The sequence below is a fragment of the Xiphophorus hellerii genome, chromosome 16, assembly GCF_003331165.1.
Source record: "Xiphophorus hellerii strain 12219 chromosome 16, Xiphophorus_hellerii-4.1, whole genome shotgun sequence".
NCBI lineage: Eukaryota > Metazoa > Chordata > Actinopteri > Cyprinodontiformes > Poeciliidae > Xiphophorus > Xiphophorus hellerii.
In genome coordinates this window covers 6760736-6785825 of record NC_045687.1, presented here as the reverse complement: position 1 = coordinate 6785825, position 25090 = coordinate 6760736, and the positions used below count along the sequence as shown (strand labels likewise).

Below are 25090 nucleotides of genomic sequence, written 5' to 3'. Positions count from 1 at the left end.
ACAAAAGAAATATGTGAAAAGGATTTATGGGCAATGACATACTGTGTGTGAAGAAGAAAAAAGGGCCATTGAGGTCCCCTTCAACTCCAAAGTCTGCAACGTGATTATGAAATCAACTGGAATGGGAAATGTATCTTCAGGTTCTTGGAGTGATCTTCTAGAGTGCATCAATATCACACTGCTTATTCTTTAAGATTGTCCATCTGTTTTGAGCACGCCCCTAAACCGTTGATCTTGCGGTGGTTCGTTATTGTGTTGAATGTTAGCAGGTGTGTTTTACCAGGCTGGTGGTGCTCCAAGTAAATTACAAAAATGCTTTTGACAGTGTAGCTGCAATCTGTATCAAGTCTTATCCCTGCTTTGGTTGAACCCTACAAAATCTTGCAGAGAAACTGTTGCCATGAATCAGTGGTCTTCAGACCTTACATGAAGATTAGTATGTTTTATGTACACTCTTCCAAACAGTGCGAGCCAGTAGGTTGCAGGAAAAAGGGAGGTTATGAGTTTTTCAGGCTTGAGTGCAAATGATGAATGTGTTTCCAATAGACAGTTTTGCAGCTTACACAGCTTAGAATAGTCAGCATTTGGCTTTAAAGGCAAAGTGAAAAGTAAATAATTTACAAATATGCTGGATTTTAATAGCTGTGCGTTGTGGGAGGAATACAATCTGCAACTTTTTAGGCTGCGTACACAAGACTTGATGATGAATACTTCTGTGCAGCACAGTTACAAGTGATGGTGGAGGTCTTGAAAACTGCATTTATAGGAAAATTATGCTATTTCAGTGAGGAAACGTCATTGTTCAGCTGATGATCTGGAAAGCAGCAACAAAACATCTGCAGTATGGCCCAATTAAAGTAAAAGTGCAAAGGAGGTTTTCATAACGTGAATCAATCCAGTGGGTTTTCTTAATCTTGACTTGAAATGGGCAAAATTGGCAACAAATTTTACAACACATTTTTAACTTCTTAAAGATATTATATGGAGAGAAATAGTAGCTTTTAACTCCTACACAGTCAGTCTGGCTAGAACATAAAAAAAATTAAATTATTTATGAAGTTATCAGAGTTTATTCATACACATATGCTTGTATCATACCACCTATAGCTTTCAATATCCAGGCTGTTCCTGATGCTACGAGTGACAGCTGCAGACATCCTATACACCCAGTAAATGGGAACATGTTGAAACCACTATTATACTGAACGATTGGAAGAATGATACACCTAAATCATGAAAGGATGATTTTCTTTTTCTTTTTTCTTGTAAGTCTGCAACATCTAACCTTCTTATTGCACTCCAGATGGTTGTTGCAGTGCATTGGACAAAAACTGCAGAAAGATTTGAGAGTGATCAGTAGATCATTGAAGAAGCTCAGTGAGCTCACCTTTGTTTTGAGCTGGTCTTGATAAATAATTAGTTACTTAAATACATTAATTTCCAAAATGTGAGAGTTTGCTTGAAACAGAGTGCTTGAAATGTAACAGTGACAATGCGTTTTCAGGACAAATAATTTATCTCAAATCTTCAGCATTAGGTTGACAACTGTTGCCAAAATCATGGCTTAGAAGAGTAGACTATAAAGGTGGTGTTGGCATTTAGGCTGAATGTGTTCACTGTTGTGTGGAATTGCCTCTGCGACGGTGAAACTTGGGCCAGTGCAGAGGCTTTGAGGGTTAAAGTCAGCTTTTTTTCCCCCAACACACAAAAAGTGTGGTTCCTCAGCCTTTTATCCAGAGACATGCTGCTGCTGCTGCAGAGTATTTCAGATTGCGACACCAGTGCGCCGCCTTTTTGAACTGTGAATGTGACTAGCAACTAGAAATTTGTCTTTCGTGTTTGTGCTGTCAAACAGAGAAAGAAGACTCATAAATCATGTAGGCGAGTGACAAATCTATCCTTTTCACAGTGTATTTTTTAACAAATGGTGTTGTGGATTTTTTTCCATCCTTTATTCTACTCAGTAGAGCCTTTGCTGTAATTCTCGGAAAAGAATTGACCAGGAAAACAAGACAACTTGTAAGCCTCTCTTTGTACTATTATTATACTCTACAATGATTCATTCACTGAATCACTTTAAGGGAAGGAACATAGGTGCAGAGGCTTGCTTCTTATCATTAAAAAGAACATGAGTGAAACAAGTGCTGGTACCCTCTAGGGAAACTAAAGTGAGTGTGCATAATGCAATTTCAGAAATGTTCCACTTGAGGTTTTCTCATTATCGTGCATTAATCTCTCAACATGCCCCATGTGGATCTATCAGATCATTTCCTCTGATGAAATGTCTATAATTTTGTCTGGCATCATTTTTCCTAAGCTAATTTATCGGATCAGTTTATTCATGGGGCCAGACTTACACAACTAAGTGCATGTTTCGGTGTTGTGCTGAAACTGCGTATTAGCGAGCAGAGACAGCAGCATTTCCAGTTGTCACTGATTTACTAAAACAGCAGGAGAATCATTTTTTCTGATGTTACTGAAAAGTTTTTCGCTCGTGCATATTGCAGATTCGCATTTTATTAGCGCCGCATCAAATGCTTGAGTGAAGGACAGATATGGTTTTAAATGAATATGTTTTAAAGTAATTAATTGCAATTATGAAAAAGCATATGAAATACAGAATCCATTTGTTCCTAAATATTTACAAGCACTAAGCCTCAAGAACTTCTATTCGTCTGAACTGTTTCACATCATAGGTAAGTGGGATACATCACTACAGCCTCCAAACATCGGGTGTGGTTTACCCCTGTGTCGCCACAAATTTAAAAAAATTTAACACAGAATTTTTATTTCTTTAATTTCTTATATTAGAAGAAATTACTAGGAAAAAGGTCATTCCTACCTGTTCCTATAACGGGTAGGAATTAGATTGGAGACTGTTATTGTTTTTATTATCATGAAGAGCAATAATTGTTACATCAGCATGTACATTACGTTATAGAAATCCATGTCTTACAAAGCTATCCATTAAAAATCCATAAATATTAGCTTTAACGTTATGACAGTTGTCTAATGTTTTGACTAAAAAAAAACATTTCAGGAAGCGTTGACAAAGGAAAGTCAATTCCTGGTTGACACCAGGAGAGGGCACTATATACCAAGGATTTGATTCTCCTCTTTTTAGTGTTTACATGAGAGTAACTTTTCTGTAAAAATCACACATTAATTAAAATTATTTAACAATAATAAATAAAACTAAATGTGCCATATTCCCTAAGCAGTGACCGAACAGAGTTCTCTAAAGTTAGGCAATTACAAATTACAATGGCAGTTTTGGTTTTTTATTTAGAAAGAACTAAAAGAAAAAGTGAGCTAGTAGCTCAGTCGCAGGCATTTGACTGGAGGTCAACAGGTTCCCCTTTCAAATTCTTCTAATATGTTTGATTGAATTAAAAGGATTGTTTTGTAAAATGACTCAAGACATTGGTTTTGAATTGGTGCTGTATAAATAAATTGAATTGAACTGAATGGATGGATGGAAACACACACGGTTTGAGCAATTTCCTCTCTGTATGTTATTTTTGATGAAGCTTGTGCTAAATGAGACAATTTGAACAAAACCAGCCCAACCACAGCAGCGTCAACATCCCTGTCAGACACTGAGAGGAATTTAATTTGCTTACAAAACATGCAAGCAAACACAAACTGTCGATATTTGAAAAGTGTGACCATACAAAAGCTTAAATATGTTGAATGTGGAATAGTGTCAACAGACATGGCACAAACACTTATATATGTTCAGCATATCTCTGCCGTTTTGATAAAGCAAACATCAAAAGCACATCTGATTTGATATAATGATATAGTGTTAATAAATGACTCACACCTCAGGAATAACATGTCATACACAACAGTGACTTACATGGTCAAAGTGCTGATATTTCACTTCATTGTGTGCCATCTGTTTTTGCATGGAGCCACCAGAAAAGTTACACCTGAGCCAGCAACGCCTATCCTCCACAAAGACTTTGCAAGGAATGTCAATCATTGGGCAACACAAAACAAGCACAATGTAACAAAGATCCAGATCGACAAACCGCCATTGATTATTCAGAATATGTCAATGCAATCCTTTCAGTCATTATTTCTTTCAGAAAAAGTGAAATTCAGCATGTTTGTAAAGCAGTCATAAGGTAACGTGAACATGGTTGCATTTCTGATTCCGTTTGTGTGTTCATTCAGTGTATATAAAATCAAAGCAGTAATGCGCAACTTGTTTTTTGTGGATAAAAATGCTGATTATAAGCAGTTTAAGACACCTGGGTCCAAAGCACACAGTCTGCGGTCCAAACATGATTTGATTCAGTAACATTGACATAATATCAACATGGTGATCCTTTTCCTTGGTGGTTTGAGATAAATATTTTTCAATGTCATGATTAAAGTAGCATTTCAGCAGAACAGCACCAACTGGATAGAAATATCTGTACAATCATTGCGCCTTTTCTCTTGTGATAGCCTCTCCACATTTTTAAAACTTTTACTAAAACAGAATTCCCTTTACCATTCCCTTTTGAACTCCTCGTTTAAGCCAGGCGAGCAGAGCAGGTAGCTTAGCTGTCTGTTGAGCCACTGCCCTTGTTCTTATTGCGACTTAGAGGAAAGGTGGGCTTGCTCTGCGGCTGGGTCATCTTGCTGGCCAGGTGGACAAAGGGATCGATGAGCGTGCGCCGGTCCACCACCGACACCTCCCACAGACGCACCTTCTCGTTTTTCGCCCAGTTCTGCGCATAGTTAGCATCAATTCTCCTCTCGTCCAGCTTGTCCAGCTTGTTGCCCAGCACGATGATGGTGACCTGTGGGTCAGGATTAATGGATTAGCAATCACAGACCACTGTGCGCTTCATTAAGTGGTGCCTGATGTGAATTGAATAATAATGGAGGTAAATGCTTTGAAAAGTAATCATTAACAAACCCCGTCTCAGAAAAATCAATGTCTGTGGACATTGTGCATTATTATGGCTAACACACTCTACTGAGAATGTTTTATTAAGCTGCTAGAAAAACGTAATTGGACACAATTTGACAAAAGCATTCCTGAATAAATCCCTCCAGTTGTTACCTCTTTCTTGTCTCTGTGACGATCAATATCTTTCTTGAGTGCCTCCATTCGCTTAAAGGACTCTTTGCTGTCGATGCTGTAGACGAGCACAAACCCATCGGCAAAAGTGTAGTAATGGCGAGGAAGCTCCATTCCATCACGGAGTCCACGCGTATCATAGAAGCGCACCTGCTCCCGTGTGCCACGGTCAGTTTCAATGGAACCAATGTAAATATCTTCGAGGGTTTCCATGGGGTCTGAACCTAAAAATTGAGAGCGTTAACGCCATATTTTTTTTATTACGTTGGTTAAAATGAGGAGTGGTTTTAACAGTAAATCTCCAAATGGTGACAGATTTGGATCACAGAAATGTGTCCTCAAATTACAAATGGCTGACGACGTACCTGCAACATGATTGGCATACAGTAGTTGCTCCAACACTGCTGTTTTACCAACTCCAGCCTGGCCACACACAACTACTTTGCAGCTTTTTCCCATGATGACTTCTCAATTTTCAGTCACAAAATCTGTCGACGAAAGAGACAAATACAATTAATTTTGGCAGAGTCAATAAAGACAGAGGATCTCATATGTTCATGTTCTAAATCACAAAATAACAGCAGAAAAAAACATTATTTCTGCTATTTCTTTTCTTTTCTGTTTTTTTTAAATAAAATTTCTTAACTGGATGTAAAGACTTTGAAAAAACTTTGAAAAGTTAATTTACTCACATGCTATTTCCCATGATATGTTATTACTTAAGCAAATGTCAAGACACAGAGATAAATTATTTAAAAGAATAAGTTTGGCTCGACACACACTGGAGATTTCGTAACCAAATAGGACAATTTGAATTTCTGCTTTCTAATACAATCAATGGTTACTAAGACATTTATTTTTTTCCTAAGGACACCTTAAAGGTATTTTTTTCTTTTCTATCAACATTTGGTCATTTAACTTGACAGGTTAGTTGCTGAGTCATGTGACTGGTAAAAATAAGGGAGGGAAATCATTTAGCTAAATGGAAAGCTTTGTTTGTGCTGTTTGGGGCGTTTCAACCTAAAGAACCAACTCTTTCCGGTCAGTAATACATTTTTATTCAATGTTTTACATTTTTGCTTGTCCAGTTAATGAACAAATAAGTTATCTCATGTGGAAACAATAGTCTGACAGCCAAAGTTATTGCATAAACTATTTTAGCTCATTAGTTTTGTAAAGTATTTTTTGTAAAGTAACTTAATGAGCTAGCAAGTTAGCAAGAAATCTAATATCAATCACGTTTTGATGAAAGTAACTGGAGTTAACGAAAAAAAATATGTTGGCTAGGGTTGATTTCAGAAATAGCTTAGCATTAGCATGAATACAACATATATACGGAACCACATCAACAGAAAGTACGAAGCTGATGTAAGTATGACCTGACTTGTGCAACAAAAATATGCTAACAAAAACACATACGCTCTTATCGATTCGTGCCTATCGATATCTATTGGTATCTTATTGATTTGGACTTACTGACGGTCCGTTTTCCTTAGGTAACGGATCACTTCCTGTTTACAGTGTACGTAACGACGACCGCAGTCTAAGACCCCGCCCACCCTCATTGACGGCAAAATGGCGACGGAGAATTGTGATGCTGTGAACATGGACCCTGACATCGAACTGCTTAGTGACGAGGAGATAGAAAGGTGGGAGAAATACGTGACTTGTTGTCAGTGGCAGAAATAGAAACACAACTAAGTCTTTTACAGTTACGCGCCATCAACTTATCTTGTCATTTGTGTTTTAGTGAGGTGTTTTGATGGCTAACTAGCGCTCTGCAGCTAACTGTTAAGCTACATTATGGTAGCTTGTTTGGTCTTCCTCCACTCCAACTCTCGTGACTACTTTGCATGATCTATAGAGCGGTCTGTACTCGTGTAGAGCAAAAGCTAATGCTGCTGTGAGCTCTGTTTCTCCATCATTGTCATGTTTTTTTCTAGAATAGTCTGTTCAGTGGCACCATTCATTTTCTGCGTGGCTGTGATGTAAAGCATGAAAGGCTTCCAAATAAAGTAATGGCAGTTGTACAGAGCATGGTGTCATATGTTCCTGGCTCTGCTCTCCCCTGCCCGCTATACAAAATAGCAACCTCTTCTCCAGGAATAGACATTTCTGCTCTGCTATCTGGGCTCTTCGTATGTTTAGCTAACTCAGGCCAGAAGTTCTCTAATGTATTTACATTGTCAGCCACATATTTTAGATTCCTGATTTGGAGAAGTAAATGTTGCTCAGTCACACTGGATGGAGGACATCTATTTTAAAGTTTTGCCACAAATTTCTCAAATAGACTAAGGTATAGACATAAATGAGTATGTTCTAAACTAATACATTCCATTATTTCTCTAACTGTAGCTACAAATTGATATAAACTGGACAGGCATTCCAAGACGTAGGTATGCCCCAGCCCTAAAACAGCTGAAACTTCTGCATTACTTCCTTGTATATAATCTTTCAGCAGTGGCCTGGTATTGAAGAGTTTATGTGATCCAAGTTGTTCTTTTGTAGCTGTTTTTACGATTCAGTATGCTTTACTGGAAGGTGAACCTTCACCCCAGCCTCATTTCTTTTTCAGTCTATGATTGATTTCTTCCAGGATAGTCCAGTATTTAACTCCTATGTATTTTCCCAAACAGCTTTGCTGGTCAAAAAACATCCTCACAGCATTTTACACCATGTTGATGGTGTGCTCAGGTGGATGTGTAGTTTTAGTTGTCCTTGTATAGCATTTTGAATGTAGACCAAAACATTATATTTTGGTCTCATCTGGGCATAACACCTTCTTCCACATGTTTGCTGTCCCCCATATTGGTTGTGGGGAAACTGCAAAAGAGACTTCTTGTGGCTACTATTTAACAGTGGTATTCTCACCGATCTTTCATAAGATAAGACACATTTATGGAGAGCACGACTAACGGTTATCTTATCACTTCGTCCTTTCTTCCTGAGATGTGGATCTCTGCAGCTCCTCCAGAGTCGCAGTGCTTCTCTGATTAACTCTTTCCTTGTGTGGCCTGTTTGTTTAAGTAGATGACTAAGTTTTGTTTGATGTGGAGTTGGAAATTGCTTCTTTCAAGCTTTAGCCATTTTTCACAACTTCATCCCTAGGCTGTTTGTTGTATTCTTCAGTTTTTATTATGGGGTTTATTCATTAATCTTGAACAGAATCTTTGATTATCTTTGAACAGACCTTTGGATCCTACAGACTGATAGTCAGTGACTGACTAGACTGACTGACTTCAGAAATGCTATCTCAAAACGAAGTCGTTTTGGCTTAGTGCAAGTTAAATGTAAATAAAGGTTAAGACACCCCCTACATTTTCTAATTTCCCTTTTATGTTTTTTCTTTTCTTTTACCAATTCTACCCACAGGGATGCAGAGGCATACAAGGAGCAAGGCAATGTTTTTTACATCAAGAAGGACTACACAGAGGCATTCAATTATTACACCAAGGCTATTGGTAAATTCATAATAAACTGTTTTAGACTCTGTTTTATTCAGTCATCAGTGGTGTGTTTTTTAGAAATGAGAAACCTATTGATTGATTTTTCAGATATGTCTCCAAAAAATGCAAGCTACTACGGAAACCGGGCGGCCACGCTAATGATGCTGTGCCGGTACAGGGAGGCTTTGGAGGACTCCCAGCAAGCAGTGCGACTAGACAACAGCTTTATGAAAGTAAGCTGGACAAAATGAGACTACTGTGAAATTATTTCAGTTGCATAAAACCTTAAAAAATTGTATTTTGTTGTAAATGTGAACTCTGCATATTTCCTTTTGTACTGGTATTGCAATGCATTTAACCACTTAAATAATAAGTTCCTGTATTTGCATACATCAACGATGTATAATTTAACACAGAATGCCTTTCATATAATTTTTGGAGACCTTATGTTTTTTTTTTAGACAGTTAACTTTGCCTCTCCTGTTTGCAGGGACATCTGCGAGAGGGTAAGTGCCACCTCTCACTTGGAAATGCTATGGCAGCCAGCCGCTGTTTCCAGAAAGTTCTGGAACTGGAGCCAGATAACAGCCAAGCCCAGCAGGAGGTGAGCATATCCTCAGTTTTAGAGTTTCACCTAAAAACTTTAATATGATTATCTACCAGTAAAACATTCTGATCAGACCAGATGTGTATATATACATATATATATGTATAAACAATCAAGTGGAGCTGGTCCTCACTTAGCAATCATTGAGTTAAAGTCAAGTTATTTTCTGAAGTAGCCCTGCTCATGTCAGACTGGTTTTACAAGCACTGATGAAGGCGCAGAAAGTGACTGGTTATTGTTTTGTTGCTAATGCAAGTCTTCCACATTGTTACTTAAGGCTAAGAATCATATTTTGCAGCTAAAGAATGCAGAGTCCATCCTTGAATATGAGAGAATGGCAGAGATTGGATTTGAAAAGAGAGACTTCAGAATGGTAAGCTTCTTACTGGATTATTTTTAGCCCTCTGTGAAAAGTTTTCCAAAAGATTCATTACACACACAGTGATATATTTTTCTTCTGTTTATGTTGATTATCACAATTTACAGCAGATGAAAATCTTTTTTTTTTCTTATATTGCATAAGGCCAATAAAAAAGACATTTCGAAAGTAAAGCACAGTGATGCCACAACCATTAAAGCAGGTATTGGTAGGTGACAAGTCCTGCTGGGCAAATCAGCATTTCCTTAAAGCTTGTCAGCAGAAGGAAAGCAGGAAGTTCTCTAAACGTTTCTGGGAGACGACTATTCTGACGTTTGACGTTCACAAAGACTAATATATAATTTTGTGTGTAATTAATGTAGTTAGTGAATTTCACTGAGATGCATGTTTACAGAAGCTCTCGGGAAAAACCAAAGAATGGAAATGCTGTGTGTTTTCTTTTAGGTTGTGTTTTGTATGGACCGTGCCTTGGAGAGTGCGTCAGCTTGTCACAAGTTCAAGATTTTGAAGGCAGAATGTTTAGCCTTACTGGGACGATACCCAGAAGCTCAGTCTGTCGCCAGGTGAGAGATAAGAAAAAGATTGGATTTTTGTGATTTTTTAAAAATAGCTTTTTAGGAAGTTACTGTAACAACATGGAAAATCTAGATTGTCTTTCTTTCTTGCTATATTTCCTTCTGTTTCTTCACAGTGACATACTCCGAATAGACTCCACCAACGCTGACGCTCTTTATGTGCGCGGTCTCTGTCTGTATTATGAGGACTGCATTGATAAGGCTGTTCAGTTCTTCGTCCAGGCCCTGCGTATGGCTCCTGACCACGACAAGGCCCGACTCGCATGTAGAGTGAGTAACTAAGCAGAAGATTTCTATCTGTCAGTATTCATTTTCTGTTTTAATAAAGAAATTTAGCTATACAAGTGAACATTTTTTTAACCTATTTAGAGTTTAATTTTACCATCTTTGTGTCTTTTATGGCTAATTTGTGGTCTTGTCTTTCCAGAATGCCAAAGCGTTAAAAGCCAAGAAAGAAGAAGGGAACAAGGCGTTCAAGGAGGGCAACTTTGAGGCAGCGTATGATTTGTACTCGGAGGCCCTAACAATAGACCCAAACAACATCAAGACTAATGCCAAACTGTATTGCAACAGAGCCACAGTTGGATCTAAGGTCAGCAACACCTGGACAATCGTCAAAAAATTCAGCGCCTTTAAAAATGTTTATACTCCTCTAATGTTTTCACTTGTTCTATCGCTATGGCCACAAACATTAAATCTTTTATTTCATAATTGTAAAATGAAATCTGATGTTACAAAAAGTTTTATATAGCCTCGGCTATAGTATAATGTATAATAATCAGATTCAGACAATTTTTCAGATTTGTATTTGTAAAACAAATAAAAAATAAAATAAAACTTTGCATCCCATATGCTGTAATGTGATAAAATGTGAAAAGCTTAAGGCATTATGAATGTTTCTGTAAGTCTATGATCCTAATTCACACTCGGGTTCTTTTTCTGTTTAGTATTCATGCCATATTCTATCAATTTGCACATTAACTAGACTTGAGTCATGAGCTTATTATCAGGCTCTGCATTATTCTTTCTTTTTCTTCTTCAGCTGAAGAAACTAGAACAAGCCATTGAAGACTGCACAAAGGCCATTAAGCTGGATGAGACCTACATCAAGGCCTATTTAAGGAGAGCACAGTGGTATGTCCTCAACTTTTAACTTAGTCATGATCAGATGAACGTGCTATATATTGCATTTAAAATTTCTGACCTCATTACAAACTCGATGGTCAGTATGGTATTGAGTCTGACAGCTTATTGCTTTTTGTGAGTAAACAAGTAAGATTTTGTTTCAGCTACATGGACACAGAGCAGTATGAAGAGGGAGTGAGGGATTATGAGAAGGTCTACCAGACAGAAAAGACAAAAGGTAAGATTCTAAATTTACAACAGATTATTTGCTTGTTTTATCATATAATAAATAAAATCAATATGTTTTTTTTTATTTTGTAGAACATAAACATCTCCTCAAAACGGCTCAACTGGAGTTAAAGAAAAGCAAGCGGAAAGATTACTACAAGATACTCGGAGTGGATAAGAACGCCACAGAAGAGGAGATCAAAAAAGCGTACCGCAAACGTGCACTTTTACATCACCCAGGTGCTTAAAGCTAAAAAATCTTTCAGGTGCAGAATACACATGTATAAGACAATGACGTCTCTATTTTGTTTCTTTCAGACCGGCATAGCAGTGCTAGTACTGAGGTGCAGAAAGAAGAGGAGAAAAAGTTTAAGGAAGTGGGCGAGGCTTTCAGCGTGCTTTCAGACGCAAAGAAAAAGGCTCGCTATGACAGCGGGCAGGACCTGGAGGATGACGGCATGAACATGGGAGGTCAGTATGGAGGGAGTTAATCTGTTCAATACGTAGATGAACAGATTGAAATGAGAAGACTTAAAGTGATGCTGTTGTTGATTGCTTTTGTCTTTTTTCTTCCAGACTTTGATGCCAACAACATTTTCAAGGCATTCTTTGGAGGACCAGGGGGTTTTAGCTTTGAAGGTAATTGAAGAAAATCTGTTCTGGCGTAAAATATGTTATTTGCATATAAAAAAGATTTTTATACTAAGTGCAAATTTGTTTCTGGTTGCTTATCAGCGTCTGGACCAGGAAACTTCTTCTTCCAGTTTGGTTAATTGGAGGTGGTGTCTGCATAAACAGCAACAACATCAGGACTTTTCTACAATGTCAACCCCACTACCCACCATCTGTATTTAATGACTGACTATAAGTCAGATTATTCCTGTCTATGCCATTGGCTGAATGAATGCAACCCAGTGACCACACGCAGTGAATTATTTGCAGCAAGGACACCAAGGTGACTCCGATCGATTATTCCTACTGGGTTTTTTTTTTTTTTTTCTTCCAGAATAAAACAAACTCAAAAATCAGTAACGGCTACCAACAACAATCCAAATAATCTGTGGAGCTTTGACGGAGAAATTGTGCAGTAATTGTGTCAGAGCTTGAAATGTCATCCTGGGAGAAAATGTTGAGATGCAATATTACATCTAGCAAGCGGTTATTTTTGCCCACTTTTCTGCTGAGGGAGTATTCTCTGCATGAAACGTGGTAACTTGATCAATGTTTTCTGAGGAAAATCACTGAGCAAGCCCCATCTCCCGCTCGTTCCAAAGAACATGACAGCAGGCTGCTACAAATTCACATTAAAACCCACTTTCTCGTCGCTTTGTAGGCTATGAGGCGGCAGATGATCTTTTTTTTTATTTTTTTGAAGCAGAAAACAGCTGGAGGTCTTGACCTACACAAATGGCATGGCCAAAGCACACTAGAGAGATGACAGTGAGGTCAGTAGTGGCAGCTTTGTTGCTGGCTGAGTCATGGGTTTTATGTTTGGTGTTGCCATTCTGAGCTTGCTGCATTGTACATTTTACTGGAATGTAAAGTGTTAATTTGTGATGTTAAAGTTTTTCAGTTTTTTTTTTTATTTTCATATCTATATTTATTGTAAATTTGCTGTCAAACTGTCAGTATGAGATGAAGACACTTCTGTTTGAAAAAAGGAAACGTATGGAGCCTTTCTGCGGGAAGATAATTGATTTGCTAGGTTTGCATGAAGTCTGCTTAAATGGCTTATTCTGCCTTTGTTATTGGAGTTTGATCCAAGCCATCTAGTTTTGCTCAAAGCAAGATGTAATATTAAATTGCAAATGTTTTATTGTTGTCTTAGACAGTCGGACTCTGTGAAATATTTGAAACCTGGCAAATTTTTGTTTCTTCCTGATTTGAAAAAAGAAGTCTCTCCTTATCTTTGCCCTCTGGAAACCAGCCTTTCTTTACCTCTCGAAAGGTATCAGCTGTATCAATAAAGTTGACCTTCTCTTAGTTTCCCCGATATTGTTTTCTTCTTTGTTTTCTCATGGTTGTTAAATGAACAGGTCAGTGAATGCTATAATTATTAAGATTGGTGTAGCAGTAAATAGGAAAAAGGCCACAAGGGGGCGCCTTCTTCCCTACTCTTGTTTGTGGTTGCTAGGATACATTTTCTTTTAACTTTCCGTTTGTTGACGCCTTTACTGGTTTAAAGGCGTCAAAATGGCAACCAAAAAAAGGCACTACAGCGAAGAGGAAATTTTAAGGAGTAAAACTTCAGCCTTAAAGGCTGACGGTGAGTGGAAGTATCGTAAAAGAAATTATAGACAAGCTCTCAACAGCTTTACTGCGGTAAGTGGAATATTGAGTCTGCTAATGCTAACTCTTAAAAAGTGTTTGAAAAATAACCTAGTTTGTGTGTGTGTTCAGGCCATTGAGCTAAGTCCTAAGGAGAAGAAATGCTTTGTGTCTCGATCCAAGTGTTACATTCAGTTGGGCCAGTTTAAAAATGCTCTCATAGATGCTGAAGCGTCACTCGTCGAGGACCCATTTTTTCCTGAGGTAAACTTTTCCTATAATAATCAAACATGACGGGCGTTTTATGTATTTTTGTTCAACTTTGAAGCCTTCTTTAACCGGATGATGTTTCTTCTCTCTCTTTTTCAGGGAGTGTACCAAAAAGCAGAAGCTTTATATTACATAGGTGAATTTGAATTTGCCCTGGTTTTTTACCGCAGAGGACTAAAGCTTCGTCATCAAATGGTAGAGTGGAGGCTTGGGATCCATAAAGCAGAGGAGGCATTAATCGGCTCCGTTGGCAGTGAGTCGTGACTGTTTACCTTCGTTTCTCATTAAATATTAATTTTACTAAAATTATAAACTTCTTGAATGTCTCTCTACTATACTGCAGGTCGATCCTTTATCAAACCGGAAGTTATGGGAGACCTGTCGTATCTTGAAGAAGAGATTGCCGTAAGGGTTTTTATTGTTTGGCATTTTGTCCTTATCCTAACATCCAGTGTCAGGATGTTAGGATAAGTCATACCTTATTTGGTATGACTTTAGTGACATTAGCCTCAATAGTAAAACCTACAACTTATGTGAGTGTAATCAGTTCATCATAGTAGGATGTGCACAATACATCTGGCCTTAACTGCATCTTTGGTATGTAACACATTCTCATACCTTGTCATTTCCAAATGATTCCTGGAGACCTTCTGCATTGTGCAAAATGAAATGACCGGTTCAGTGTTGTTTTGAGAAACTCCCCACATGCATGAATGGAAAAAATTACACTGTCATTCGTCACTAAAATCTTAATATCTAGGGTTCCAAGCCCATGGGAACGAATAGCGAATGTAAAGCATGGCTGTTCACCTGCTCCCAGCGGAGCAACACATGAACTACTGTGCAAAAGTTGTCTGTCTGGAATATTTTTCACCAGAGAGCCATGAATATTGCATTAGCCAAAACCAATCTCGCCCCCTATGATCGACTCTGAGCCAAATGAAATCTAGCACAATATATGTTAATTTTGTAGCTACACAAGTAGGTACAAAATTAAATTGCCCATAATTTTGAAACCATAAAAAAATTCCACAATTTCCTTTGTGCCGCCAACTACAAACACAATATTGACAATGTTTAGCTAGTTTTTTCAACAACTAGCTAGATATTGACCAACTAGTTTTTTTGACATCCACCTCCAGGATGTAACAACTTGCAAATCTCCTTCTTCCAGACCCTAATATCTATCTTCCACAATCCTTTGACAATCCAAATTAAATTGCTCACACTAAATGCTAAACTAGAACTTGAAGAAACTATCTTTAGTTATAATGGGTTCCTCGCCCGACCTGGCTAGGAACCTTGAAGTCGGGCAAGGAACCCATTATAACTGATTGCTGTTCTAGTTTCCAGTTAATTCTGTTGCAAACACATGACTCTCAACACTATTTTCTTATTTTCCAGTGTCTAATTTGTCCAACACCCTTCTCTATACTAATAGAAGTCAGTACTCTTAGATATGAACGGTGTGAGACTTTTGAATATCTGTGCTTAAACTGATTTCCTACTTTTCTGTTTTTCAATAAATTGCTGGTAAAGAGGAAGCAGCCCATTGCTGTTGTTCAAAATCTGACAAAAAAAGATAGGAGTCCAGTGCCCATGAAGAATGAGAGGACCACCAGACTACTACTGGGAGGGTTTTACCAACACAAGGGATTTCTAGAGAAGCTTCTGAAAGATGAAGGTGCAAATCTGCCCATCTACTGTCATTTGCGTTTGTCTATTTGTTATTTTATGTAGAAGTCAGTCCTTTGTTGGCCCACACGTAGTGCTTTCATCCACTTTTATATTTTCTTCTAATTGAATTTTATTTATGTTTCATCTTTTAACGACATTCTTTTAAAGTTGTTGTACAATCCTACTCAGATTTGATTAAGGGAGTGACGAAGAATGGAGAACGAGTGGAAGACCTCATTAAGAACTGCATCACGTCTCTAAATCACTGCGCTGACTTCTGGAGCCAAGAGAAACCGATTTCCCTCAAAGAATTGAGTCGTCAGCCCAAACCGCCCAAACCAAGCTTAACCACTCGGAAGGCTCAGTATCTCACAAGGATCTTTGATGAGATATCTCGTTGTAGGACATACTTCTGGTTCAACCTGTAGCTCATCACTGTGTTTCATTTTTGTATGTGTGTAAAATTATTTTGGTTTTCATCTGTCATTTGCAGGTCTGGCTGCAGGGAATGCAAAATTCAGTCTAAGGAAGACAGAGGACGTAATCAAGACGGTTCAAGGATTGTCAGATAAAGAATGCCTTATTAAAGATGAGATGATGTGCTTTCTGCATAGTTGTTTGGGACATGCTTTTTGTGACATGGGAGACCTTGATAAAGCAATGGAGCATCATGAGGATGACCTGAACTTGGCTAGACAGTGGTGAGAAGCTGAAGAACCAAACAATTTGAGTTAACACAGCTTTTTTTTTTTTTGAAAGAGTCCAGTTGTTTATTCATCTTTCTTATAAACAGCAATATTCCAGAAGCAATATCCAGGGCTCTGGCCAACATAGGTAGCATCTATGCAGAAACTAAACAGTTTGAAAAAGCCATAGAGTTGTAAGTAAAGAACACACTATACACTGTGTTTCTAAAAACATCTTAATTCAGTTTCTTCTGAATTTCTTTTTGTCATGATTCAGCTGGAAAGAGAGGATTCCTTATGTTCATGAAGGTTTGGAGAATACCTGGATGCTGCATGAAATGGGCTGTTGTTATCTAGAGCTCAATTATCCAGAAAATGCCAGAGACTGTGGTCTACGTTCTATTGCTGTGGCTGAGGAAATGTTTGACGACATGTGGCAGTTGAGAGCCAGCGTTTTGGTTGGACAGTGTGAATGTAATTACTTTTTTTTGTTAAACATTTAGAAAATTTGGGAGTGGTTTCCAAATTTGAGAACTTCTTTTTTGTTTTTTAAACTAATAAAAAGCGCTAATGCTGTCAGTTTAATCCTTGGGTGATGGTTTAAAGCGATGTCACATTGTGGTTTTTTTTCTTTTTTTTCTGCTGTTTTAGTGAAACTGGGAAACTTTGAGTCATCTGTATCTTTCTTTGAGAAAGCTTTGAGCCTTGCTGAACTTGAGAATGATGACATGGCACTGAGTGCTATCCAAAAGGTTTCTTTTGTCATCTTATGCTTTCCATCTTAATTTTAAAATTCTTAATTTAAAGGCATTTTTTGATCTCTGACCAGACAACTGTTTTCCTTTTAGGCACTTTATAGAGCAAAGGAACAGCTGCAAAAACAGCAACAATCCTCACAAAATGAGAAAAAGGAAGAGGAGAAGGAGGAGGAGAAGGAGGAGGAGAAGGAGGAAGATTCCAGTGAGCAACCAGAGAGAATAGAAAAATGAGGAAAGTGTGGTGATTATCGAACTGTTCTGGTCATGTTGGGAACAAAGGGTTCACAATCCCATCATCAATAATAAAGCTTCATAAAGCACTGTATACAGTGAGGATATCAGACTGAACACTGAGCATCATTCCTGATTAAGAAGTGCTTAAAGGTTAAATTGACCCCCTCCTCATTTAGATTTATAGGGATGTGCTCCTTACATTGATTTCTTTTTGTGTAATATCTCTGTAAAGTATTGGAGATTGTTGTCTAAATAGAAATGTCTGGGAGACAGATACTGTTCTTTTCATCATTTGTATTTTAAGTGACTTGGTTTGTTCTAGGTTTCCTTTTTGTTCCATGAACATTAGCAAAAGAAAAAAAAAAAGGTTTCAAGTATATTTTTCCCTTTATTTCCATTTTTGGTCTTAAGTAGATAGAGCCAGGCAAAATGATCCACTGCTTGTGCCAGTTTTCCCCTCTGCTTTGAGATATGAATGGTGTAATTTACATAAATTAGAATAGAAATGCTTCTTATTGTCTCTCACTAGGGGAATTCAGTTGTACTGGCATCAAAGTGACAGGGAAATGGAAGCATTGAGATACATATATCAAATTAATAATGGTAGCTTGATTCTATGATATGTACAAACTGAGTGAACTCATTAAAGAACTTTACAAACTGTAATCTGTACATTTGTGCAACAATGACAGACTACTAACAAGAATATGGAAAAGTGTGCAAATAATTGTAGGAATATTTGTAGAATCTTACAACTGCTGGGAGGAAGGATCTGTGATAAAACTTATTTATTTTTGTAAAATAAATAAGAGTTTATTTGTGAGTTTATTGATTCATAAGAGTCTGTTGACTCATGTGACATAGGCATAAGAAACAAAGAGATGATACACAACAACAAAAAATAAAGTTTATATTTATATATTAAAAAACTTGCACAACATGTTTCCACAAAAACGACTGGTAGCACAGTGCACTGACAGAAGTATAGACATTACACACTAAGTTTAAACACTTAATTCACTTTTTTGTTCACGTTGTGTTACACAACCAAATCTAAAGACAGAGACCAATACAGAAACTGCCTTGTATGTATCCAGAATAACTGTCCTTTGTGTCAGCGAGATGGTCTTATAAAGAGAGCTGTATTTTACATCTTTAGTTTTGCATATGAGATAACAGTACTTATATTACTGAGAACTTCTGTATAAATGACTGAGAGTACTTCAGATTAGCAGAAACAGTGTATAAGATGCACAAGAATGCACATTAATTTTAAAATATCCCAAAATAAAAATCATTTGTGATTTGTTTTATTCTGATGGAATTTCTTTTTAAACACATTTTAAGATGATATAAGTTAGGGTTATAATGAAGACAAGCTAAAACCAAATACTCAACTAAAACTAAAAGAGAACTACGAAGGATAGTATTTTGTTCTGATTGACCTAGTTCTAAAGAGCTACTTGATTCAGTAATTTAGTCCAAAAGAGGAAACTCTTGCAGGTTCATTACACACAGTACTTTTATTTATTTATTCCGAATTTGAATTCTGCATACAGAAATGTTGACCCACTGAAAGGCATTTCCATGTACTGTACAGTCTGTGTAGTCTTGGCTAGAGCTTGTTTTGCATGAATTACTGCATCGATATGGTCTCAGCCTCTCCACAAAGCAGGTCAACAAAAAGGACACATTTACCATTTCCTGGTACGTGGCTGCCCAAAGTCAGAACTTTGAAAAACACAGTGGACCAAAAGCAGCAAATTATATGATTCCCAAATCACCACTGATTGTGGAAACTTCCTACAGCACCTCAAGCCATGTGTGCCTCACCACTCTTTTTCCGGGGTTGGGGACTTAGATTTCAAAATAAAATGCAAAATGAACTTTCATCTGAAAAGAGAGCTTCGGACCTCAGCAACAGTCCTGCGCTTTTCAGATGCTTCTTACAGGTAACAGCTGTAGATCATCCTGGATACCTCTGCGTAATGGCTTTTAAATCAGACTGCAACCACCATCTCTTTCATATTCTTGAACTGGTTTTGCTTTTTCTGCCACTTTGTTTTCTTCCTCTCAACATACTAATAAAATGCTGAGACTCTGTCAAGTCCTTTTGGTGGCTACCTTTGGCATGGCCAACCTAACCATCAATTTTCCCTGTGATTATGCAAGGTGTACCATTTCTGTATTAAAACTCTTTTTTAAAAAAGATGTTTTTGTTATTATTTAATTTTGTGAATTATATTTTATTAGTAATCACTTTAAAAAAAAAAACAACGTGTGGTGAAGTTATATTTTTCTTGTATTACCGAAATACACAACATGTTCATTAAATTATATTTTATACTGCGGATTAAACTAACCACAGTAAAATTATCATGGTTGGAAAACGTTCACTGTTCTTCCGGTCCAGAGGGGCGTGGTCAAGGACACGCCCATTTGCGCGTTCCCGGGAGTTTCCGTTTCTTTCTCTTTTTTTTTTTCAGCCCCTCTTGAAAAGACGAGCGGGTTCGTGTCAGGGTCCAACGCTGCCGTGTCATTCTGCTCAGAAGGGGGAAACGCGTGGTCAGCAGCACAGTTGGCTCCACTGCAGCGTTTCTGGTAAGCTGACATGTTAGCTAAATATCCGCAGTTTATATTAAAAAAAAAAAAAAAAAAAAAAGCCACTTCTTTTCTTCTTCTTTTTTTTTTTACTGTAGAAATGTTTAGATATAACAGTTTGACTTATTGTCGGTTTACCGTTAAATCTGTTAAAATATGGTGCTGGTGATGTTGCAGGCAGATTAATTAAGAGGTGGGTGGCGGGGGGTTAAACTGTTTTTGTCTGGCGTGCTAATGTGAGAGTGCACGCCACTCCCCGTCTGCCTGACCAAAACGTGTTCCTTAATGCTTTTTAGTCCACAATCTACCAGTTTTAACTCTTAAAATAAGCATTTAACTTCATTTTGATGCCGTCTTCGACATTTGATATTAAAAGCAACAATGCTTTATGCTCAAACAGATGTGTGGTTTTGATTGCAGTTTAAACAAAAGGGTAACTTTAGCCATTTCTGCTACTCTACCGAAAAAGAGAAAAACTACAAACATAGTTCTGCATTTGTCTTTAGAGCTCAAGTCTTCAATTTTGGGGGAAAAACTGGTTATTGGCGTTAGGCAATTGCTTTGTTACATTCACTTCAGTTTAACTCTTCCTCTTTCTGGTTGCTTAAATACAGTTTACCATATACTTTCTACTGGCGTCGTAAAGCTAAACTCAGCTAAAGCTATCCAGTTTTTTTTTTTTTTTTTAAATTACTACCCCGTTTCTTTAATTAGTCATTTCTTTAATTAGCCATTGTCTGTTTGCTCGCAAGGTTTCAGGCAGCCTACGTTTCTGTACCAACTCTTGAGTACAGTCATTGTTTTTTTCTCTGAACCGTTTAACTAAGGACTTACTGACTTGCATAAATGTAAATATAAATTTGAATAACTAACTTTTTGCTTTCACTTCTTCTGCATGCAAAACTGAACCGAAAAAGGCCACACTAAAGCAAAACTTGGCTTTGAGGTTGTATTAGAGTGTGTAGGAAATATTATTCAACATAATTGCACTGTCTCTAAAGATTTGAATTTTAAAAGCTATTTATCTTTATTACTTCACTTTTTAAAACGCTGGTACGGAGTAACTTCCTGTTTGACCAGAGTATGGGCTTACAGAACTAACATTATAACCATATTCAGTTACTTTGTCATTCAGGTCGTTTCATTGAATATTCCTACATGAATTAATTTAATTTCCAAATGTTCTGTAAACCTAAATGCTTTGATTTTATTTATGTCTTTAAGGTACCTGGTTGTGTGCAAAATTGGACTTTAAACCAATCATGGATACAGACAAAAAAGAGGTTTTAGATGTGCCAGCAACTCAAAATCAAGAGGACACAGTAATGGAACAAGAGGCAAAACTAGAAGCAATGGTGCAACCCACCGAGCCTGAGAATCCACCAGCTGCTGTGGAAGAAGTTGACCAGCCGGTGGTGAAAAGCCAAGAAACAGAAAAGCCAGTTGTGGTAGAAAATGTGATGCAGGAAAATAAAGAAAGCGACACGAAAAAACCAGAAGAGGAGTCGGTGCCCTGCCCAGCAGCACCAGTAGAATCAGCTGAGTCATCAGTAAAGGTCTCTGACCCAGCTGCAGCTTTAGAACAGCATCCTGTGCCAGAGAATATTGCAGAGCCTGTACAAGTCCATATGGCAGAGACCACCCCTGAACCAGAGCCAGAGAAACCAGCAGAAACTCTACCACAAGAGAAAACTGTACCCGAACCAGCTGTGAAGAAACCGGCAGATACTGTACCCGAACCAGCCGTGAAGAAACCGGCAGATACTGTACCCGAACCAGCTGTGAAGAAACCGGCAGATACTGTACCCGAACCAGCCGTGAAGAAACCAGCAGATACTGTACCCGAACCAGCCGTGAAGAAACCAGCAGATACTGTACCTGAACCAGCCGTGAAGAAGCCAGTTGAAACCCAGCCAACCAGCAAAGAAGAGGCAGAACCAGAACAAGTGAAGACGGAGGATAAAATGCCCACTGGAGTGGAGACAAAGATGGAAAAAGAAGTAGTTGCGGGAACGGTTGTGGTGACTGAAGCTTCAGCTGAGAAGCTGGCAGAACCAGCAGCAATGGAGAAGGTGCCATTGGGCGAAAGTGGGGAACCTGCCCCAACTCAGAAAGAAGTCAAGTCTGAATCTGTTATTCCTGAGGAACCGACAGTAGAAGCTGAAGCTGTTAAATCTGTGCAGAAAGAACCAGAGCTTCAAAAGGAGGAAGATCCTGTTCCTGCTCCCAACTCGCTTTCATTTGCCCTCCTGGAACACGAGGAAACGAAAGATGTACTACGAATTTCTCGCACGCTTGTTGTCCTCAGGGGCCTTCCTGGAAGTGGCAAAAGCTTCTTGGCACGAGCCATAGCAGACGCCTACAAAGACCAGTGTACCGTCTTCTGTGCTGATGACCACAACGTAAAGCCTGAAAATCCCTCTGCTGAAGGGTACAAAGCTCTGGATGATGCTGTAGTGGCTCGCTGCTGTGATGGGACGGCGTCCTCTGTGCTGATCGTGGTGGATGATACCAACCACACCCACGATCGGCTTGCCCGCCTGGGAGAGATTGCAGAGGAATACAATCTTGTCGCCATCTTCTTGGAGCCGCAAACCGAATGGAGCAGAGACTTAAGTCAGCTGAAAAAGAAGACTGGCCGTGGACTAGAGGAGGCCCACCTGGATGCAATGAAGGGTCCACTCAATGAAACATCCCTTCCTCTTTATTTCGGCTGGTTTCTTTTCTCTTCAGTACAGGACAAGGTTGGGTGCACAGCAATGGACTTCTTGAAAACATTGGACACCCTGGAAGGCTTCAAAAAACACATTACTGACTGTGAGTGTCAGTAAAACTGACTTTAAGATGATTATTTTTGGTGTTTTTGATTTGAAATGAAATTGTTTTTCTCTTAATTTCAGTCACAGGACAAGCTGAGAAGGAGGTGGATCTGGAGCAGTACTTTGAGACCAAGGGAATCCTCCACTGCACTACAAAGTTCTGTGACTATGGGAAAGCAGATGGTGCAAGCGAGTATGCAAAGAATCCAGTAAGAAACAACTTTTAACTCCATATAACTGAGAGAAATATCTGTGTTTGGCGTTAATCTTGTGCTATTTTCCTTGTGAATGCTCCAGGTGATTAAGAAGTCCTACAGTTCTGTGTTCGAGCTGTCGCTGACTGCTCTCTTTGTCACCCCTCGCACCGTTGGTGCCAGAGTGTCCCTCACCGATGAGCAGCTCAAGCTTTGGCCAGCGGATACAGAAAAGGAGTCGGAGGCAGATGTTCCCGGATCTGCGTCTCTGCCTGTCGGAAGCCGTGCCCACGTTACGCTGGGTTGTGCGAAGGATGTGGAGCCGGTTCAAACGGGCTTAGATCTGCTCCAAATCCTAACCCTGCCTCAAGGCGAGGTGGTCGAAGAGATGGAGCTCGGCTCGCTGCGATATTACGGTGAAGGAAGGTGGATGCTCAGCCTCAGAGAGTCAATCTGTGCTGCGACTTGCTTCTCCAGCTTCTACGGATGCAAGGAGCAGGAGGAGCAGCAGTCACCTAAAAAAGAACCAGAAAAGAAAAAGACGAAGAAGTGTGCTATTCTGTAGATGGAAACGGTTGTGTGTCAGGGGTGTGGTTGGTGAATTAAAACTAAGGCTTACTTTGTGAAAGATTGGTTTTTGTTTGTGCAGCATTTAGGGCTTCAGTTGTAGCCATCCTAAATCCACAAACGATGTGCCTTTTTAATGTTGATTTGCACCACAACCCAAGATGCCTTAGACAGAGTTGGGCACGTTATTGGTTCAGTATTTTTTTTTCATCATGCTGTCCTGTTAGCTGCAGTTTCTCCTAGGATAGCCTCCTTCCACAGCATCACAGTGTATTTTCAAAACCTAGGCTTTCTTCTGCATACTGCAATGTTCACACTAGATACTCTGATTGCATGCATCACTGGTTTGTTTTCCATAAATTACTGGATTAATGTGCTAAACATAGCTCTGTTTCTTTTGCCATAGTTTCATAATTCTACAGTATGCGTGTTTGTGCAGCTTAGGAAGTAATGGTGATTAGCTTCTGGACCAAAGTTGCATATTAAGTGTTAGATTCAATGTCAGTTGTAGAGATTCTTCCTTGTAAATCTCTGGCCTGTGCTTAGCTTCAGAGGGAGAATGCTGACGAACTTGGCATTTTTTTTTCAGCAGCTTGCATTTGTTGCTTATGAAATGCTGTGCGTCTGCCAACGTTTTGCAATCTTTTCTACTGCGCAATCCTCTTTGAAGAGTACTTCCATGTCCTGCTTTTTGGTTTGTAGGCTTAACTGTAATTTTCCTGAAGTTCTACTTTGTGTAGCTCTTATGAATCACTATTTTTGCACTTGTTTTGTACACTCAATAAAGAGAAACATGCTTTGCTGTAACAGTCTGGGTGCAGTTAATAGATTTTTTTATGCCTCACACACTGGACAATTTTACCTGCAGATGAAAATTTACTTTATGCTCTTGCAGTTGGAAGAATAAGCCAGCAGATGGCACAAATTAACCGAGGAAAAGCAGCTAGAAGGATTTCTGTTCGAGAAGCTTATACAGTATGACAGTATTTTGAGTAAAAATACGGGCACATGAAAACGAGATGTTTTACATCTATTTCCAACTTGCTTCTTGAGGCCTTTTTATTTTTGTATGAGTCCTTCAGTTTTACCTGTGATGATGCAAGTGCTTAGGTCAATTCTAGGCCAAGGATTTGTCCTATGGTTATTGGCTTCAAACTGCAATTGCGAAAATAGTAAACGCTTGTGTATGGAGGTAGTGATGTGGCAAAGAAGACCAATAAAACCGAGCAGGGTTTATTTTTTATTTTTATTTTTTTTTTGTATGTTATCTTCATGTACTCTAACCTGATATTTATGTATTTTTCTGCAGAAGTAATTTGAAATTTTGGAGATTGTTAAAATTTAGGCCATTACCGTAACTTTAATGAAAGAACCAATATTGTAAAGCAAAGTCAAACTTTTGAATTATTTCAAAATGTTAAATAATTTGATTAATTTGTAAAGTCCAGCATTAAACTTCAGTGCAATACATTGAGTATAATTATTTAGCCTAGAAATAAATTTGGAGAGAAATGTGCATGTAAAATATGTATTTCCATCTAAAAAATAAATCTCAATTTTACATCAGAAAGTTTTA

The 25090-nt window shown here is 38.4% G+C and overlaps 4 protein-coding genes across 4 annotated transcripts; 3 read left to right on the top strand and 1 right to left on the bottom strand.

Annotated features, from left to right (window-relative positions):
- Positions 1–545: 545 nt before the first annotated feature.
- nkiras2 (NFKB inhibitor interacting Ras-like 2) lies at positions 546–6635 on the bottom strand. Its single transcript, XM_032588635.1, has 4 exons — positions 6557–6635; positions 5446–5568; positions 5063–5304; positions 546–4796 (listed from the first exon to the last, which is right to left on the bottom strand). The coding sequence occupies exons 2-4, from the start codon at positions 5537–5539 to the stop codon at positions 4554–4556; spliced, it is 579 nt and encodes a 192-aa protein (XP_032444526.1). The 5' UTR covers positions 5540–5568; positions 6557–6635; the 3' UTR covers positions 546–4553.
- On the top strand, positions 6598–13433 carry dnajc7 (DnaJ (Hsp40) homolog, subfamily C, member 7). Its single transcript, XM_032588634.1, has 14 exons — positions 6598–6729; positions 8453–8541; positions 8635–8759; positions 9017–9130; positions 9432–9506; positions 9957–10075; positions 10204–10357; positions 10515–10679; positions 11130–11221; positions 11377–11450; positions 11534–11680; positions 11759–11911; positions 12017–12079; positions 12176–13433. Exons 1-14 carry the CDS (start codon positions 6656–6658, stop codon positions 12211–12213), a joined length of 1482 nt encoding a protein of 493 aa, XP_032444525.1. The 5' UTR covers positions 6598–6655; the 3' UTR covers positions 12214–13433.
- A 168-nt stretch (positions 13434–13601) lies between these two features.
- odad4 (outer dynein arm docking complex subunit 4) lies at positions 13602–18152 on the top strand. The gene is made up of 11 exons (XM_032588633.1): positions 13602–13762; positions 13841–13972; positions 14078–14231; positions 14322–14383; positions 15518–15662; positions 15845–16054; positions 16149–16356; positions 16449–16535; positions 16619–16815; positions 16993–17093; positions 17190–18152. The coding sequence occupies exons 1-11, from the start codon at positions 13634–13636 to the stop codon at positions 17328–17330; spliced, it is 1566 nt and encodes a 521-aa protein (XP_032444524.1). The 5' UTR covers positions 13602–13633; the 3' UTR covers positions 17331–18152.
- A 1637-nt stretch (positions 18153–19789) lies between these two features.
- cnp (2'',3''-cyclic nucleotide 3'' phosphodiesterase) lies at positions 19790–24326 on the top strand. Its single transcript, XM_032587644.1, has 4 exons — positions 19790–19934; positions 21159–22751; positions 22835–22962; positions 23051–24326. Exons 2-4 carry the CDS (start codon positions 21197–21199, stop codon positions 23510–23512), a joined length of 2145 nt encoding a protein of 714 aa, XP_032443535.1. The 5' UTR covers positions 19790–19934; positions 21159–21196; the 3' UTR covers positions 23513–24326.
- The last annotated feature ends 764 nt before the right edge of the window (positions 24327–25090 follow it).

What these genes read in the sequence shown, in the direction of transcription:
- odad4 (XM_032588633.1), top strand. Translation starts at nt 13,634, where the DNA reads ATGGCAACCAAAAAAAGGCACTACAGCGAAGAGGAAATTTTAAGGAGT. An exon ending in ATCTTGAAGAAGAGATTGCC is followed by an intron (nt 14,384 to 15,517) that starts GTAAGGGTTTTT and finishes TTGCTGGTAAAG; the next exon opens with AGGAAGCAGCCCATTGCTGT. An exon ending in CTTTGATGAGATATCTCGTT is followed by an intron (nt 16,055 to 16,148) that starts GTAGGACATACT and finishes TGTCATTTGCAG; the next exon opens with GTCTGGCTGCAGGGAATGCA.
- nkiras2 (XM_032588635.1), bottom strand. Translation starts at nt 5,539, where the DNA reads ATGGGAAAAAGCTGCAAAGTAGTTGTGTGTGGCCAGGCTGGAGTTGGT. An exon ending in GTATGCCAATCATGTTGCAG is followed by an intron (nt 5,305 to 5,445) that starts GTACGTCGTCAG and finishes CTCAATTTTTAG; the next exon opens with GTTCAGACCCCATGGAAACC. An exon ending in GTCACAGAGACAAGAAAGAG is followed by an intron (nt 4,797 to 5,062) that starts GTAACAACTGGA and finishes CCTGACCCACAG; the next exon opens with GTCACCATCATCGTGCTGGG.
- cnp (XM_032587644.1), top strand. Translation starts at nt 21,197, where the DNA reads ATGGATACAGACAAAAAAGAGGTTTTAGATGTGCCAGCAACTCAAAAT. An exon ending in CAAAAAACACATTACTGACT is followed by an intron (nt 22,752 to 22,834) that starts GTGAGTGTCAGT and finishes TCTTAATTTCAG; the next exon opens with TCACAGGACAAGCTGAGAAG. An exon ending in GCGAGTATGCAAAGAATCCA is followed by an intron (nt 22,963 to 23,050) that starts GTAAGAAACAAC and finishes TGAATGCTCCAG; the next exon opens with GTGATTAAGAAGTCCTACAG.
- dnajc7 (XM_032588634.1), top strand. Translation starts at nt 6,656, where the DNA reads ATGGCGACGGAGAATTGTGATGCTGTGAACATGGACCCTGACATCGAA. An exon ending in TATTTAAGGAGAGCACAGTG is followed by an intron (nt 11,222 to 11,376) that starts GTATGTCCTCAA and finishes ATTTTGTTTCAG; the next exon opens with CTACATGGACACAGAGCAGT. An exon ending in CCAGACAGAAAAGACAAAAG is followed by an intron (nt 11,451 to 11,533) that starts GTAAGATTCTAA and finishes TTTATTTTGTAG; the next exon opens with AACATAAACATCTCCTCAAA.